The 14,672-nt window shown below is 41.5% G+C and overlaps 2 protein-coding genes across 5 annotated transcripts in view; one reads left to right on the forward strand and one right to left on the reverse strand.

The window, feature by feature from the left end:
* The window catches only part of SH3BP5 (SH3 domain binding protein 5), a 48,498-nt gene extending 46,781 nt beyond the window's left edge, over positions 1 to 1,717 (forward strand). The window contains exon 9 of the mRNA XM_066627310.1: positions 37 to 1,717. Coding sequence (XP_066483407.1) covers positions 37 to 218 — 182 coding nt within the window. The 3' untranslated portion in view covers positions 219 to 1,717. The remainder of the gene's footprint in view (positions 1 to 36) is intronic.
* A 3,087-nt stretch (positions 1,718 to 4,804) lies between these two features.
* CAPN7 (calpain 7) overlaps positions 4,805 to 14,672 on the reverse strand; it is a 30,657-nt gene continuing 20,789 nt past the window's right edge. For 3 of the 4 annotated variants that reach the window (XM_066627306.1, XM_066627307.1, XM_066627308.1), the window contains 10 exons: positions 14,112 to 14,232; positions 13,720 to 13,864; positions 11,650 to 11,749; positions 10,185 to 10,320; positions 9,511 to 9,586; positions 8,874 to 9,019; positions 7,138 to 7,200; positions 5,858 to 5,988; positions 5,522 to 5,614; positions 4,805 to 5,423 (listed from right to left, as the gene is read on the reverse strand). In XM_066627306.1, the coding sequence (XP_066483403.1) occupies positions 5,279 to 5,423; positions 5,522 to 5,614; positions 5,858 to 5,988; positions 7,138 to 7,200; positions 8,874 to 9,019; positions 9,511 to 9,586; positions 10,185 to 10,320; positions 11,650 to 11,749; positions 13,720 to 13,864; positions 14,112 to 14,232 (1,156 nt within the window). In that variant the 3' untranslated portion in view covers positions 4,805 to 5,278. The remainder of the gene's footprint in view (positions 5,424 to 5,521; positions 5,615 to 5,857; positions 5,989 to 7,137; positions 7,201 to 8,873; positions 9,020 to 9,510; positions 9,587 to 10,184; positions 10,321 to 11,649; positions 11,750 to 13,719; positions 13,865 to 14,111; positions 14,233 to 14,672) is intronic. The other variant, XM_066627309.1, reaches the window with a different exon arrangement.

Raw genomic sequence — 14,672 nt, forward strand, 5'->3', positions numbered from 1 at the left:
TCAAGACTGAATAAGCTTTCCATCCCCTCCCTGCAGGAGATCGTGCAGAAGGAGCAGAGAACAAGGCACTTGACAAAGTGAACAAGAACAGAAGCAGCAGTAGCGACCCATCTTCCAATGGCACAGTGCTGGATAATAGAATGAAGCAGCTCTCTCTACAGCGTCTGAAAATGAAAGATGGGATTTGCGCAGACAGAAAAACCGTGCAAATTGGCTGAGGTTCTGTCCTGTTGGAGTGAAGGAGGAAGGAAAATTATTTATACACAAAACTACTTCTGAATGCGAGAAGAACCTTGTGCCAATAACTGTTTGATAGATGCCAAATCTTTTAAGCGTTTACTCCTTGAAACTGCACTAAGTGTTACACCAGTGTTGAGGGCTGAAGCTGTTTGGTTTTTGGTTTTTTTTTTTAATTAAAAAAGTGAAATCTGGGTTGTGACAGACGTTTGTCACAACCATCAGCTGTGTGCTTGTTGCACTTCACAGCCGTTGTAAGATGTTGTGTAGCAGTTTAGCAGAAGCAATAACTAGTACCATCCCTAGTATAGAGTGCTGTACCACTCGGGAATGGAAGGCCCAGCCGGCATCCATTTTGTGAGCTGAGCCGCAGTCTGGATAACAGTGGCATTCTGAGATGCCAATGGCAGTTTTTTTTTTAAAAAAAATTACCTTCTACTTTAAATATCCATTATGCTGAGAATTGTATAACTGTTATATTTTGGATTATACAATAAAACCGTTGCATGTATTGTGTCAAACAAAAAAACCCTTTGCCCTGGCAGCCCCCAGAGCTCATGCGTGATAAAATTTATACCTCAAGGGTAACATAAATATGTTAATATTTGATAGCTTTCTACCTTTTCACATTTTTGGGAGAGGGATTTCAATTCTAAACCTGGTGACCAAAATGAAACAATGTATGTTGGAACATTTTTTTCCCTTCAACCATTTCTAACACCTTTTTCAACCCATAAGTGTTGTGACTCTACCATGGACATTGAGCACTAGGCATGGATAGGAAAATAGTGTTTTGACATCTTGACCTGCTAAGTAAAAAGAGGAGAGGTGTGCATGAACGGAAGGCAAATCTGCCAACTGGGGTGGAAGGGGGTGACTGAGTATTCCTTAATATCTCTGTAGATTGTCATGTATAAGGCTTTTAGAGTAACTAAAGGGATTTATAAACTTAGCATCCCTTGAGAAAAACAGTTAAGTAAGATTGGAAAGGGAGTTGGGGGCATGCTTAACAGCTGTTAGACAGTAGAAGTGTCTGGTAGTTATACTAATAAGAGGTAGTTAAAACAAAATCATCATAGGACTTTTTCGCTAGTTAGCATTTCTAAAAGTGTCCTATGCCATCCCTTATAGATTATTTATTTTTAGGTGTTTAGCATTGTACACCCCACTCGCCCACAGATCAGTTCTTTTCCCTACACTCCTGTTGTATTTTCTCCCTTCCTATAGGTTGTAATCTGTTGTGACCTGAAAAATCATCCACACTGCACTCAATGTTTGTTCCATCTTTTTTAATTTTCATGTGCAGTGCAGTTATATATTGAAAGTGTTTAAAACCGCTTTTAGAAAAGCATATAAATTTGTCATCGTTCCCCCATATACACATACATGCTTTCCATTTTGCTGGTTTGGCATACATTTTATCTGAGGAAATGAATTTTGCAAGTGCCAAATGGAATGGTTAATAAAGTGAAAATGAGTGGTTCTGGTGTGGTTTTTGTGTAAGTTCATTGTGTGTAGGGCACAACATGTTTTGGGATGAGCCACAGTGCAGAGTGTGGCAGGAGGCCTAGAGCTCGTTATTGAAAAGGGATCCTCCAACTCAAACCTCATTTTGCATCTAAAGCTGTGGTCAGTCTTGGCTCTGCAGGAAGATAAATTGTAGAGCTCTAAACAACTGGGACTAGATGCTATGGGTTATGGCTATGCTATGGGTTAACTATTGGTCCATTAGACAAATCAAGGTACCTAGCTTAGCTAGTGCTAGGGGCCCAATCTTCTCAAGCCTTTATAAGTACACTGCTGGTGCCAGGTGGTATAAAAGTGCCATAAGGCACTTTACTGCTGGTGCTAGGCCTCAGTTGTGTGCCAGCAAAATAGCTGGCACAACTCTGAGACAGCCCATTGGGGCTGCAGTGGCATTACCCAGGGAAAGCACACATTTGTCTCTTCCCCCACAGAAACTCCAGTGGCTGCTCTGTGCCCCACAGGATGCAGCTGCAGCAGCCATTTTTGCACCACTGCTCCTCTGGGCACTAGGGCAGTATAAGATTAGGCTGCCCAACTATATAAAACTTCCTGTACCCCATCTTAAGTTGTAGATGTCTGACATTTTTTGTAATGCTGGACCTTTACTAACTACTCACCTCCAGTCCCCTCTGCCAGCATGTCCTGAGATTTGCATTAGGTGAATGCATTTGCATTCACTTTAAAAAGATTACTGAAAGTTTGACTCTAAACTTCTTCCTTAGTCTGCCTGTCTGAGTATTTGTTAGAATGGGACATGGCTGGCAGTAGTTCAGTACACTATCAATATTGTTGCAATGGGCTAATTAAAACTAAGGTTTGGACCTGTGCCTGAAATGGTCACACAATGATAAATGGGAGATGTACTCAACCACTTACAGCTAGGCTTTGCCAATGTTTACTTAAAAATGGACTGGTGCCCTGTGTACCCAAACACTTGAGGGCTCACCTGAGTGGCACAGGGCCCTGGTTGCATACTGGCACAGACTTTCCCATGTCCCTTATAATGGATGATTATAAGTCAGCGGTACATATGTAAGAGTTCAAGCATATTCACTAAGCTAAGGATTAAATATACATCATGTTCGTGCCACAGAAACTCACCCCACCCCTAAGGCTTCCTATGTATGTTCATCCAGCAGACACACTATTGCAGAAAACCAAGTATGTGGGACTCACACTGTAGAAAGTTAATCTTTTATGAACTGGCCCTTTAAAATATATTAAAATCATTTTTTGGGTACTGCTGCATTATAGCTTCAGGCTGAACTGCAGATAACAATTTCAGTCTACTAATTATTCTGCAAGGTAGATAAAACGGAAGTTGCTGGCAAATAACGCAGCATGACTTAATTCCCACAGCCCATCACAGAACAGCAGTTACAAGGCTAGTTATTGAATAAGCTTCCCAAATGGTAGCTCTCCCTTGAAATTTTATCAAAAGCCATCTTTGTCTGTGGAGCTGCTTAGTAGTTGCAATTACAGCATGGGTTATGCATGTATACAAACTGCATTAGCTCAAAAGTAACACCAAGACTTTAAAAATGGCATTTTTTGAGGCAAGGGAAGCAAACTAGTTACAGGAATTATGAATTAAAGTAGAATCTGCTAGCACCACTACATCATCTCCTTGTATGTAAAGTAAGGCTTAGTTTTTCCCAGTCTGAAAAAGTGCTAATTCAGTAGGTGAAACTATAAAGCTACATAGTGGAGGAGGGGGAGAACTGGTCTCAAAACCACTGTAGCTATGTATGCTTTTTGCTTTACATTCTTGTTTCTCTAATATGGTTTTAGTCCACTTTAAAGATTAATGTTATCAGCTCCTTAAATTCCAGCTGCAACTCTAAAATTATCTTTTAAAAAGCTACTAAGGGGCCACAGTGGTAAGGTCCATTTTTTTCACCAGGAATAAAATCCTGATCATGCAGGATTCTTTATAAAATAGAGCTGCAATTTCTTCCCTGCCTTTTGCTGAGCTGCCTTAATCTTTCTAGAAGTACTAGCATTTCATATGGCTAACAGTGTGTCCTGTTATTGCAGGAGCGCTCTCTCTTTACCACATAAATAAACTGGCCTAAGACCAGCTGTACTTTGGGGGCAGGGAGGTACTTTTTCCACAGTAAAAATGAAATTAATCCAGGCACCACTCGAACAAATCACTGAAGCATAGCAAGGACAGGCACGCGCTCAAGGTACACAGTGAGGTACCACCCTATGGAAACTTGATTAATACAATCCTAGCAAAATTTTATATGTATACACTCTCCCTCCCTCTCTCTCTATGTATACATATATATGGAACACTATAAATAGAACAAGTAGACTTGGGTGGTAACCTATAAATCTATATTTGTTCGTCATTAAATTTAACTAAAAGCCTATACTACCATAAATGTGTTGGTCTTTAAAATGCCACAAGATCAGTTCTGACTCTTCACCCTTAAGGGATGTGAAACAAGAATCTAGTGCAGATGTTACCTATTGCCACTACAAGAAAGTGTAGAGGGGGGCAGGGGTGTACTGCGCTAGCTCAGTCTTATTACTACATATGCTTAACCTCAACATTTTGTTTGTGACACAGAACATGTGAAGTTTTACCCTTGATTGCCACTGAACACACAATGCGCATCACGGCACAATACTGGGGGCCCTCTGTATCCCACAATGGGCAACAGGTACACAGGACTTAAGGAATATACCAGAGGTCCAGACTGTACAGCAGAGATAGAGGGAACATGCAGCACAGATTAGACTAGATTAATCAATGCATTCCTATCAGTGGTGGACACCTTTTTGACAAGGGTGTCCAGTCCAAAATAGGAGATGAATGCCACTCCATTTACTCTAGTCTGCCTTTATAGCTTGCTTCCCTCCCACCCCACTTGAAAACGGTGTTTACATTTACCGAGATGTATATTGCAGGCAATATAAATAGCCTTCCTGTATTTTTTCCAAGGGTACCATACACTATGTGCTACCTCTGCAGTAGGAGAGAACAAGTATTTCCACAAGCATCACTATCCCATCATAAGACAGACACAACTGGAGCAATATCATATATTTGGAGAAACAAAGTTTAGGGAGGCAGATTGGGAAAAGAGATGAGAGTGAAAAATATTTTAAAAACCAACATTTGGTAAAAAGATAAAGTGCTAAACTCTTACAAGCTGAACCATGCCAAAAGCAACTCCCCAAAAGCCACAATTAAATGAACAGGGCAGCTAAAAAAAAAAAAATCAAGCCCTCAGACAAGCATTTTCCTTCATTTGCTCTCAAGCCTGCCACAATTCAAGAATGATAGCATGGGGAGAGCTAAGACCCAGAATGGTCCTGCTCTGTGATGGCAATTTGTAGGTGCCAACACTGGGGTGCAATTCATTTGAAGAGAATCCAGATTCCTTTTCTGCATCCCACATAAACACTTTTTCCTTAGGTAGGTTCTCCGATTGCTCTTCTGTGAACCAGCTGAGTTGCCAGTTCCACTGTACTTGGCCAAAACACACAGAATCAGGCCCCCTCATTGCAGCTGCGATGTCTTAAGAGGGGTAGTGCTATTGAAATCCAAGAAAAAGGGTCCTTCTTGTTGAGGGAGGAAGGTACTTGGAACAATGTTGTAAACACCAGCAGGTATACTCTCAATTTCCAGGTAACAAAATCCACACCTGAGGAGTGGAAGGGGGGGAAAAAAGGGAGAAGCATAAGCAAGTTGCAGTGTAATCCAGTCATGAAGCACTGTATATACAATTGGATAAGAAGTTACCTGTAATCACCACTGTTCTTTTTCTGAAAGCCTGAAGGACCTGGGTCACCTACTGTAGAGACTGTCACAATTTCAAACCCAACACTGTACTGCCTGTAAATCAAATCGGAAGGTTTATTATAGGGTTATTCACATAGTATACTATATATAGTCCATACAGATTGCCCAGACACATACAAATCAACAGATTATGTCCAAGTAGCATGCTTGCGCACACACCATATAATCACAGACAATTCAATGTATGAATAGCCTTTACCCTTCAGACCCAACAGATCCAATTTACATCACACTACACTAACTTTCCTGCTTCACTGCTTTAATTTCCGTACTAACCTTGGTCCTCTTAGCTCAATTAGGAGTGGCCCAGTCTTGTCCAGCTGGAACTGGTAAATAGGATTGTTCTTGGCAGTGTCTCTGAAATTCCCACATCCCCCTGCACTGTGGCCTTTCCACTGTCCATTTATCTAAGGGAAAGAAATTCAAAAAGGCTGCTTATAGAACGTTCTGCTTCTGAAATGCCCATCCTCCACTAGAATATTCATTGCAAAGTCTCTTATATGTGCACTAGAATAAATGATTCAACTTTCTGAGAGAGATGCTGCAAGAACCTCCAATTTAGTGCTTGCAGTTGCAAATGCTGCCCATGGAGGAGTTCAATGGTGCCTGCCTGCCACATAACCTCAGTCCTGTCTACTTCTCCATGGGTGGGTGGATAAAAGGAGCGGGCATGTGTGCAACATCTCATTTTATTCTTGGCCACTCTGCTCTGTCCCTCTGCAATAGTGGCTGACAGCCATATCAAAATTTCTTTGGCACCCACAAGCTTCACAAGTTTAGGGACGCTTTTCTATAGCACACTTGGTTGTGGAAAGTGAGAATGAACAATTCTCAAGGAACACCAAGGAAGCTGATGCAAGCTAATGTCCAGTGTATTATTGCTTTGGTGCAGGATTCACGCCAAGTTGTCAGGTCCGTTTTAGGCCTGCAATGCTATAAAATCTTATACTAATTATAAGCCAAGAGAGGTTGCCCGGGATCTATTAAATTTGGGCAGCCAAGTAAACATGTTAAAAAGAGACTATGCTTTCAAGTCATTTTAGTGGCTACAGTAGCACTGGACATAGAGAAAAAGCAGATTCAGATTCACAGACTGTGATAGGGTCACAGACCAGCCCAAAAATAAAGTCAGCATAGTTGTAACATTAGAAATATAACCAATCGAGAATAAAATAGTTAAGTTTAAAATCCAAACTCGGATAGCCCCTGTCACCTATAAACCACTTCTATATTGCCTCTGTTGTCCTATATCTCCAATAGGATTAGAGAAAAGCAGATTGTTCCTTTTGCAAATAAGTCACTTTTATGCTGTTAGAACCTGAACCAACAAAGAAAAGTTCTGTAGCTAAAAATTATCCTGAACCATCCAGGTTCCCTGAAGAAAAAAGATAGAATTTCAGCTCCATTCATAACGAAGGATATTTAGCACTGCTGGGGTTTTGGTGCTACATAAACAAAGCTAATGCAAATATAGTGAGAAACCTGCATCTTAATGAGTGCATGCGTGTTTCTGCAAACATTCACTGATGAGCACAGCAGATTTAATTATTTCTTACCCGTTTGGATGTATTATATGGTGTTGGTATCTTGGAGAAGTTAAACTTGCACACAGAATATACCTAATTTAAAGAAAAAATTAAAAATACTTAATAGTACATCATACCTGTAAAAGGGAGCTTGCTTCTTCCCTTAATACAGTGCTGAAACTGAGCAAAAAGTAGACAGTCTTGTTCTTTCTTGTCAAGAACTTTCACATACCTACAGATTTTTTGACATGGTAACTTTGGCACATGTATTTACATAACTAGTGCAAGATGTGAGGACCTGAAAGTAACATTGTTGCCTCAGGGGACCAAAGGGAAGAAATGAGGGTCTGTCTTGTCCTTGAGGAAAATCTTTGCTGGTACAGAGCATTCAGAGAAAGGGCTCTACATAATGTGGCAACTATCTGATGCACCCCTGAAAATTCACACTCCAGTCCAACTTCGGGCTTCTCTCAAAGTTCTTCAGATGTAGGACCAGTGGGGGAACCCACAAAATTTTCTTTGGATTTTGCCTCAGTGAAATTCCAACCTGATCCAAAGCAGACTAAAGGCTAGTTGATACACATATGAAGTCCACCAAATGGAAGCTGAAGCTACCATGGCTGTCATATAATTATGCTGATTTTCTCCATGCCATTACAAGTGACTGAACTGCTAAACTAAACTGGAGTGAGACAGAATTGACAATATTTTTCTATTACAGCCATTTAGGTTGACATTGATATACCAACAGGCATGGTGATACAGGCTGCATCAGAGTCAGCCTGCAGGGGGAGCAAGAGGGTAGCAGAGTCAGGGTTCCCCCTCTCAGTCACTGTTGCCACATCCCTCCAGCCTACCATAAATGCAATCTGCACTGATCATTTCCCACTTACTTTGAATCAGAATCATCCGTCTCCTTACTTTGCTCCTAGAGCAGTTTCTTCAAACACAGAAGTGCAGGACTTCTGGTTTGGTTTCAGGGACAACACAAATGAAGGAGCTCCTTCATTTATGTGATCTCTTCAAATCAAACATGGAAGCTTTGCACTTCTGCAACTGAAGAAGCAATGCAAAGAGTGTAGTAAGCAGTTGACATCCCTTTTTTATTGTCCAGAGCTGGCAGACCTGAGACAGCATTGGGTGGCATTCTGGGTCACGCCGCTGCTGTATATCAATCAGTGGCATCACTGGACACTAGCCTGCCCTGGGGTGAGCTTAGAACTGCTGCCCCTCCACCTTGAAAACGTCACCCAGTTTTTCCAGAAGTGACGTTTTAAGGCCCTTAGAAGGCATTCTCAGTGCCAGCGAGGCCTCTATGGCCCTCAGAATGCCTCCAGATGGGGAGGTAGAAGGTGCAAGTAGACTTCGGGATGGCATGGCTGGTGGGTTGGTGACGCCTGCCCAGCCATCCTGCCAGGGAGCACTTACACCTGATGACCTCCCTCCAGGTGCGCCATTGATACCAAGCTCCCCACAGTTCCACTGCCATGGACGAAATCAAAAGAACTCTACAACATAGCTCTTTACATCCCTGTTTAGAAGGTTATTGGCCAGATCACCTGTAATAAGGATGGCTCAGGGCAAGCTCATTCTCCCTTTCAAGACTTATAGCACACTTCTATGCATGTCTATTCAGAAGCAAATGATTTCAGTGGAACTGACTCCCAGGTAAGTGTGTATAGGATTGCAGCCTTAAAGAGCTCATTGGTGGTGTGGGTGGCCACCCCCTAAAATTTTACTTGCAAAGGCTGACTACAAGTACCTACCCTGAGGGTATAGTGGATTGTGTTCTGCTTCTCATATTGAGAAACCACCAGCGTAAACGTATGCGTTCCTGGAGAAGTCAACTTTATCTTGGTCAGATAGTGGGGGCTGTTGATTCGAATTCCATCTATGTATGGTGCAGGATCAGCTGAAAAGATTTATATACTCGTTTTTGAAAATTCTTTAAGAGCAGATGAAGTTCTTTTGTGCAAATGTAGTACGACTAGATGATGCTAGTGATAAAAGCTAGATAGAAACAGGTCTGCAAACAGGTCTGTTTTTTTAACAACAAATCCCTTGCAGAAACAAAAATACCAACACCTGGACCTTATATGTCTATGAGTCTGATCCAACAGTCAGTCACAGAGTTCCACTTTCTTAATGCCTTTCTTAATGCCTTTTGAAGTTGTCAATTTATTCAGTCAGCAATAATTCAGATTTCTACAGAATTCAGTCAGCAAGAATATGATCAGAAAAGATTTACATACAACCCTCTCCCTTTTTTACATACAACTCATTGCTCCGTCTCCCCAGCAATGAGCTTCCCTACCAGATGTCTTTCAAGAACAAGGGAAATAAAATTATTTTAGAAGTATTTTAAAATTAGCATGAAAGAAGGATTGCTGACAGCACTCTTACCAGGGTAGTAGACTTTCTTCCCATCTGTTTTATATACAACCATTGTGATGAACTCCCGGTTGCATGCAAAGTCATCCTATAAAAGAAAGATTACTAAAAATATCTCCAAATAAAGTACAACTGCTTATAAGTGATGATGCAAACAAGCAAGCAACCTGGCAACCTGTAGTGAGGATTCAGATTCATTCAAGTTTTTTCACTATCCCAAAACACGACATGATTGTATCTCTGAAAACTTCCAACATGCACACTTTATTCTTTCCAAAAATGAAGTTTTTCCATGTGTACATGTATAAGGTTGAGAAACACCTACTGTCCAGAGCAGCTCATCTTTGTACTTCACCATAGGTCATGCCTCCTGGCTGGAAGCAAACCCAGGGCAGTGAATCACACTAGCAGGTTTCCCACAGCACATCAGTGTGCCCTTCTACACCAAATGAAATAAACTTTATTTGGTTTGACTCAACAGAGCAGGAAACGTGCCAGCAGTCTGGGTGGGATATGGGGCGTCAAGCACACTGCTCTTTGTGGACCAGAAAGAATGCTATGAAATGTATACTCCTTATCCTCCTCTAACTAGGTCTCTGCTTTAAAAATCAACACAACAAACACTGGAATTCCACAAGCTGACTGCACATTAATTCCAAGTTAAATTCCAAAAACAAAGCAAATACCTTGTCAGTAATGTGTCTACTGAGCAGAACCCACACAGCTGCACCACCTTGGGGGCACTGAACCTCCAGTTTGTACTGTGGGTTATTGGCTAGGCTGTAAGCATCTTTCACCGGACCCTGTTTTGCATCCCAGGTGCTTAAACAAAAAGAGAGGAAAAAACAAATGGAAGCTTTTGTATATAAAGTTCTGCACTCAGATGCAATCATTCTTACTGAGCAATGTTATTTTGCCAAGGTCATTGCTAATTTTGAGGGGTAGTACTCTTATCTGGGAAGGAATGCTGTTTCTTACAAGGAATAAAACAATTTGCTACAGAAAGAAAAGTCTGAAATTCAGGAGTGCTCAGAAGGAAATGCAATGCCCCAACAAGCAAAATCTAGAACATGCACACTATCAAATATTTGAGCTAGGAAGCTAATGACATTTATTCCAGGAACTTAGTTCCCAGAATGCAAGGAAGGGTTTCATAGTAAGGCTCAGTGAGCCTCTAGGTCCCCTAGAGTCTAGGAGATATCCCCTACAGTCTAGGGGATATGTGAGCAGAGGCCATGACTGGCAATTGGGAGAAGGGAGAGAAAAAAAATAAAGGGAAGATGTTAAACTTCCAAACACAGAAATGAAAAAAGCAAATAAAGGTACAGGAAATCAGCCAAAATAATGGGAATATCATTTCAGATTCTATAACTTCTGTGGATCTATCAGAAGAGGTAGGTTTTAAAAATTTGGATTAGCCCAAGATATTCTTGCACGTTTACTTGACAGTTTTTCCAATTTCCCCATCTTAGACCTTTAGTGTACGAGTCTATTTTTAGTGTGCCTTACCCAAATCAGCAGAGTGATCTTTCATTGACAGCAAATGAACCTGAACCAATGATACAGTGAATTTCCACCTTCCCAGGGCTACTCAAAGACCTGTGTGACTTGAGGAGAGGGCAGAGGACCAGAACCCAGGTCAAGAAGCTGATACATCAGTTGCTGTACAACCCACATACAGCCTGTATATTCTGTTTTGCCTTATTTTATTGTCATTCCAAATTGTAAACTGTTTTGTGTGTACTGGCAGAAATGCAATATAAATACAGCTAAGCAAATAAGCAAAGGAACTCTGGGCTTGTGATGTCAGGGTTGGAAGGAAAGAAGACTGTCACAACATCATGATAATTTGAAACAAGCAAAGGATGGATTCAGATATTGCTTTGAATCTCCATCTCCAGAAGTAATCTACTGCAACAGGAATGCTATCACAGACCTTAGCAACTTTCACAGTATCAAAATTATAGTGCTGGCAGAACCCATCACAACTGGGATCTGCAAGCTCCCAGCTCGGATGATGCATTGCTCATGCAAACAGACTTCTGAGAGTGAGAATAAGAGGCCCTGACAGTTGGCAAAGCAACCTTGAAGTTACAAGTCTCAGATGAGCTCAGAGGCTTAGAATTTGACTGTCTTTTAGGTTGGACAAACCTGTGAATACATGTCGATTCTTTAAAAAGACCTGGATTCCAGCTCAAATAAATAACATCATAATACTTGCACAGATCTTCCCAGGCAATCCAGAAAATCCCTGTGCAAGAAAAAAATATGCAAGTCAAAATTTAAATCATTGCTGAGAAAACAAAATCTATAGTACATTAACTCATTAATCATCATGGGACAAAGTCAATAATAATAAAAGCAAAATAGCCATAAAGAATATCCCCCTAGAAATTTTTGTATGTTTATAGTACAATCAAACCGTGCAACAATTTTGGATGAATTTGTACAAACAAGTGGTAGGAAAAACACCACACCCTGAATAGAGCCAGTGTATTCAGAAATAAGTTCCATTAAGTTCAATGGGAAACTTTGGGAAACTCCCAGGAAAGCATGTACATAAGGGGAGCCTGAGTCATATGGCCATATGCCAACATATCACATTTGTCTAAAACAGGGGTCTCCAAACCTTTTGGCCAGAGGGCTGCATCACATGTCTGGCACAGTTTTGAGGGCTGGAAAAAAATTTAAATATAAAATTTATAAAAATAAATTAGAGGTGGAACTTAGATGAGTGAATAAATGAATGAATGGGTTCATTCATTCAACCTCTCTGGCCTTTAGAACACCCTCCAGATGCAACCAGAGCACAGTTCCAGTCATGTTTGGCAAAGTGGGCCAGGAGCTTTCAGGGGACAAGAGGCTGGCCGTGGGCCAGATAAAGGCTGTCACGGGTCGCATCTGGCCTCTGGGCCCGGGTTTGGAGACCCCTGGTCTAAAACATTAACAGGAAACCATTCTATGGCTCTTCTCATGCTCTTTTGCTTAGCTTTTTAGAGATGAAAAGATAACGCCCTAAAGAAGTTGATTTCCTCTAGAGAGGGGGCATGATTTCAAAGAGCCCAAAATGAAACTCCTCCTATTGACCAAGAGTGGCTGCATTTTGAGTTGGGCAGACCCTTTTGCACCTGCTACTACCCAGTCCTTTCTTTGAGTTCTCCTACAGGTTCTTCAACTGCTTCAAAGCCTTATTCTTGAAAGATGTAGTAGAAGACAAGGAGGTCATGCTACCATACAAAAATGGCCAAGGCTGTTGGCCACAGTCTGTTACTCCTCTCCCTTCCATATGGCAATGTTTCTTCTTCATTAGATTAGGGAAAATGAAAGGAAAAGCTTATAGGGAAGATATTCTTTGCTTCACCCAGGCAGGCTTTTAGATATTCCTACCGAGCACTTGAAAACAGAAAAAACTCTCAAGAGTTTTTGAGCATTCAACAGGAATGCTCCAAAAGCCCAAACAGATTTTGGAGCTTCTCTAGACGGGAGATGGGGCTCACATGCCACAAAATTTCATCTAGATGTGTTTAAAATTACAAGTGTTGTTACCATGGTTTACAAATCATATTATAGTCTGTGGCTCTAAAGCAGGTTTCTCCTCCCTGTTTTCTGCACATTAAATAGTAGTGGAAGTGACAGACTCATCCACACAATTTACAATCTAGTTCAGTTGAGAAGAAAGCACCAAGAACTGAGGCAGTGATTTTCAATCTTTCTCATCTCATAGCATAGCAAACTGACAAAGTACTAACATGGTCAATTGTTGAAAAACTCTTGGTGAGCCTTGACAAGGTACACCATGCTGAGGTGGGGGGTACTCACAGCCCTCAATGGCCCTACTAGTAAATGACCCTACCCCATCTCTCACAACACACTTGTGGCATACCAATGTGCCATGGCACAGTGGTTAAAAAAAATCAATGATTTAAGGCGATAAAGATTTGGTATTTACAAACTTCCAGCTGCACCATCAAGCAAATGTGGGCAGGGCTCAAAGGATGCACACAGGTCACTGTTTGCAGGATTCAGCCAGGGATACTGGCAGCTTCCCATTTTCCATTGCTTATGCTGGATGGAACTGTTTTGGTTCCCGGTGGGGACTTGTCAAGCTGGGATTCCCCCTCCCACCCTCTGCTCCTTGTTCCACATTGAGCAGGAACAAGGCAAGCCATTTGCACTGACATTTGTTCAGACCTTTCTGTATATCTAATTGCTTTTGTTTACCATTGTCTATTTTCTGGGCTGTTCTGGGATCAAAGTTTAAATATTTCTGAAGGTCTGGGGTCCAGTTTTTCATATCGTTTTCACTATATCTTCCTTTCCAGCGTAGGTGGCTCCAGGGGTTTTTCAACTGTAAGAATCGAAGTCCCTGGGGAAACAGGAAACACAAGATGCCTCAATTACTTTCTCAGAGTGTTTCTTTCCAAGAACAGAGGAAACCCAAAAGGTCATAACATTCTTGGAACTTCTAGGCCAAGCTGATTTGCTATATCTTTAACAAGATTTCTGGGCTTCCCCACTCCCTTCTGTGAGCAGAATCCCCAGTTACTAGGGTTGCTTCTCTTTAAAGAATATGTTCCAAGACGCTACGAGGAAAGTAATTGTCTCCCAGGTACCTTGAATTCTCTAATATCCAAAACAGCATAGGCATGGGTTGGCACTAAACCCCATCTTTCTCCTTCCTCTTCAGTCATCACTCCTGTTGCTGTTGTAATAAGGACATCCCCTCTGTGAAATCTGGCCACCAAGAACAAGAAAGTTTACTACAGGCATTTGCTTGCAGGCAGACCGACTTGCATTCTATGCTTGCTCATTGACAGCTCTGAAGACAAACCTCAAAGTCAGGGCAGATGGCATCATGCACATTTTGACAGAGTGATGGCACAACTGGTGCTCTAGCGAGGCTCCAGAGTGGGGATTGGAAGGGCTGAGAAACTACAAAATACCACCTTACGGGGTATTATCTTGTACAAACTCCACAGAATGTTTATTTCTAATTAAACCAGTTGTTTTTTTTTAAAACACAAACTTTTCCTAAAGCTTTCCATGCCAGTTGGGGCATCTGAATTATTGAGAAGCTCCAATACCAAAAATACCATAGCCACCAATATTCCCCTTAAGGGGTCCACATTGATGCACAGACCCCTTCACCAGCTGCATGGCAGCTCAGCGAGGTT

This window comes from Tiliqua scincoides, chromosome 5 (assembly GCF_035046505.1).
Source record: "Tiliqua scincoides isolate rTilSci1 chromosome 5, rTilSci1.hap2, whole genome shotgun sequence".
Taxonomy (NCBI): domain Eukaryota; kingdom Metazoa; phylum Chordata; class Lepidosauria; order Squamata; family Scincidae; genus Tiliqua; species Tiliqua scincoides.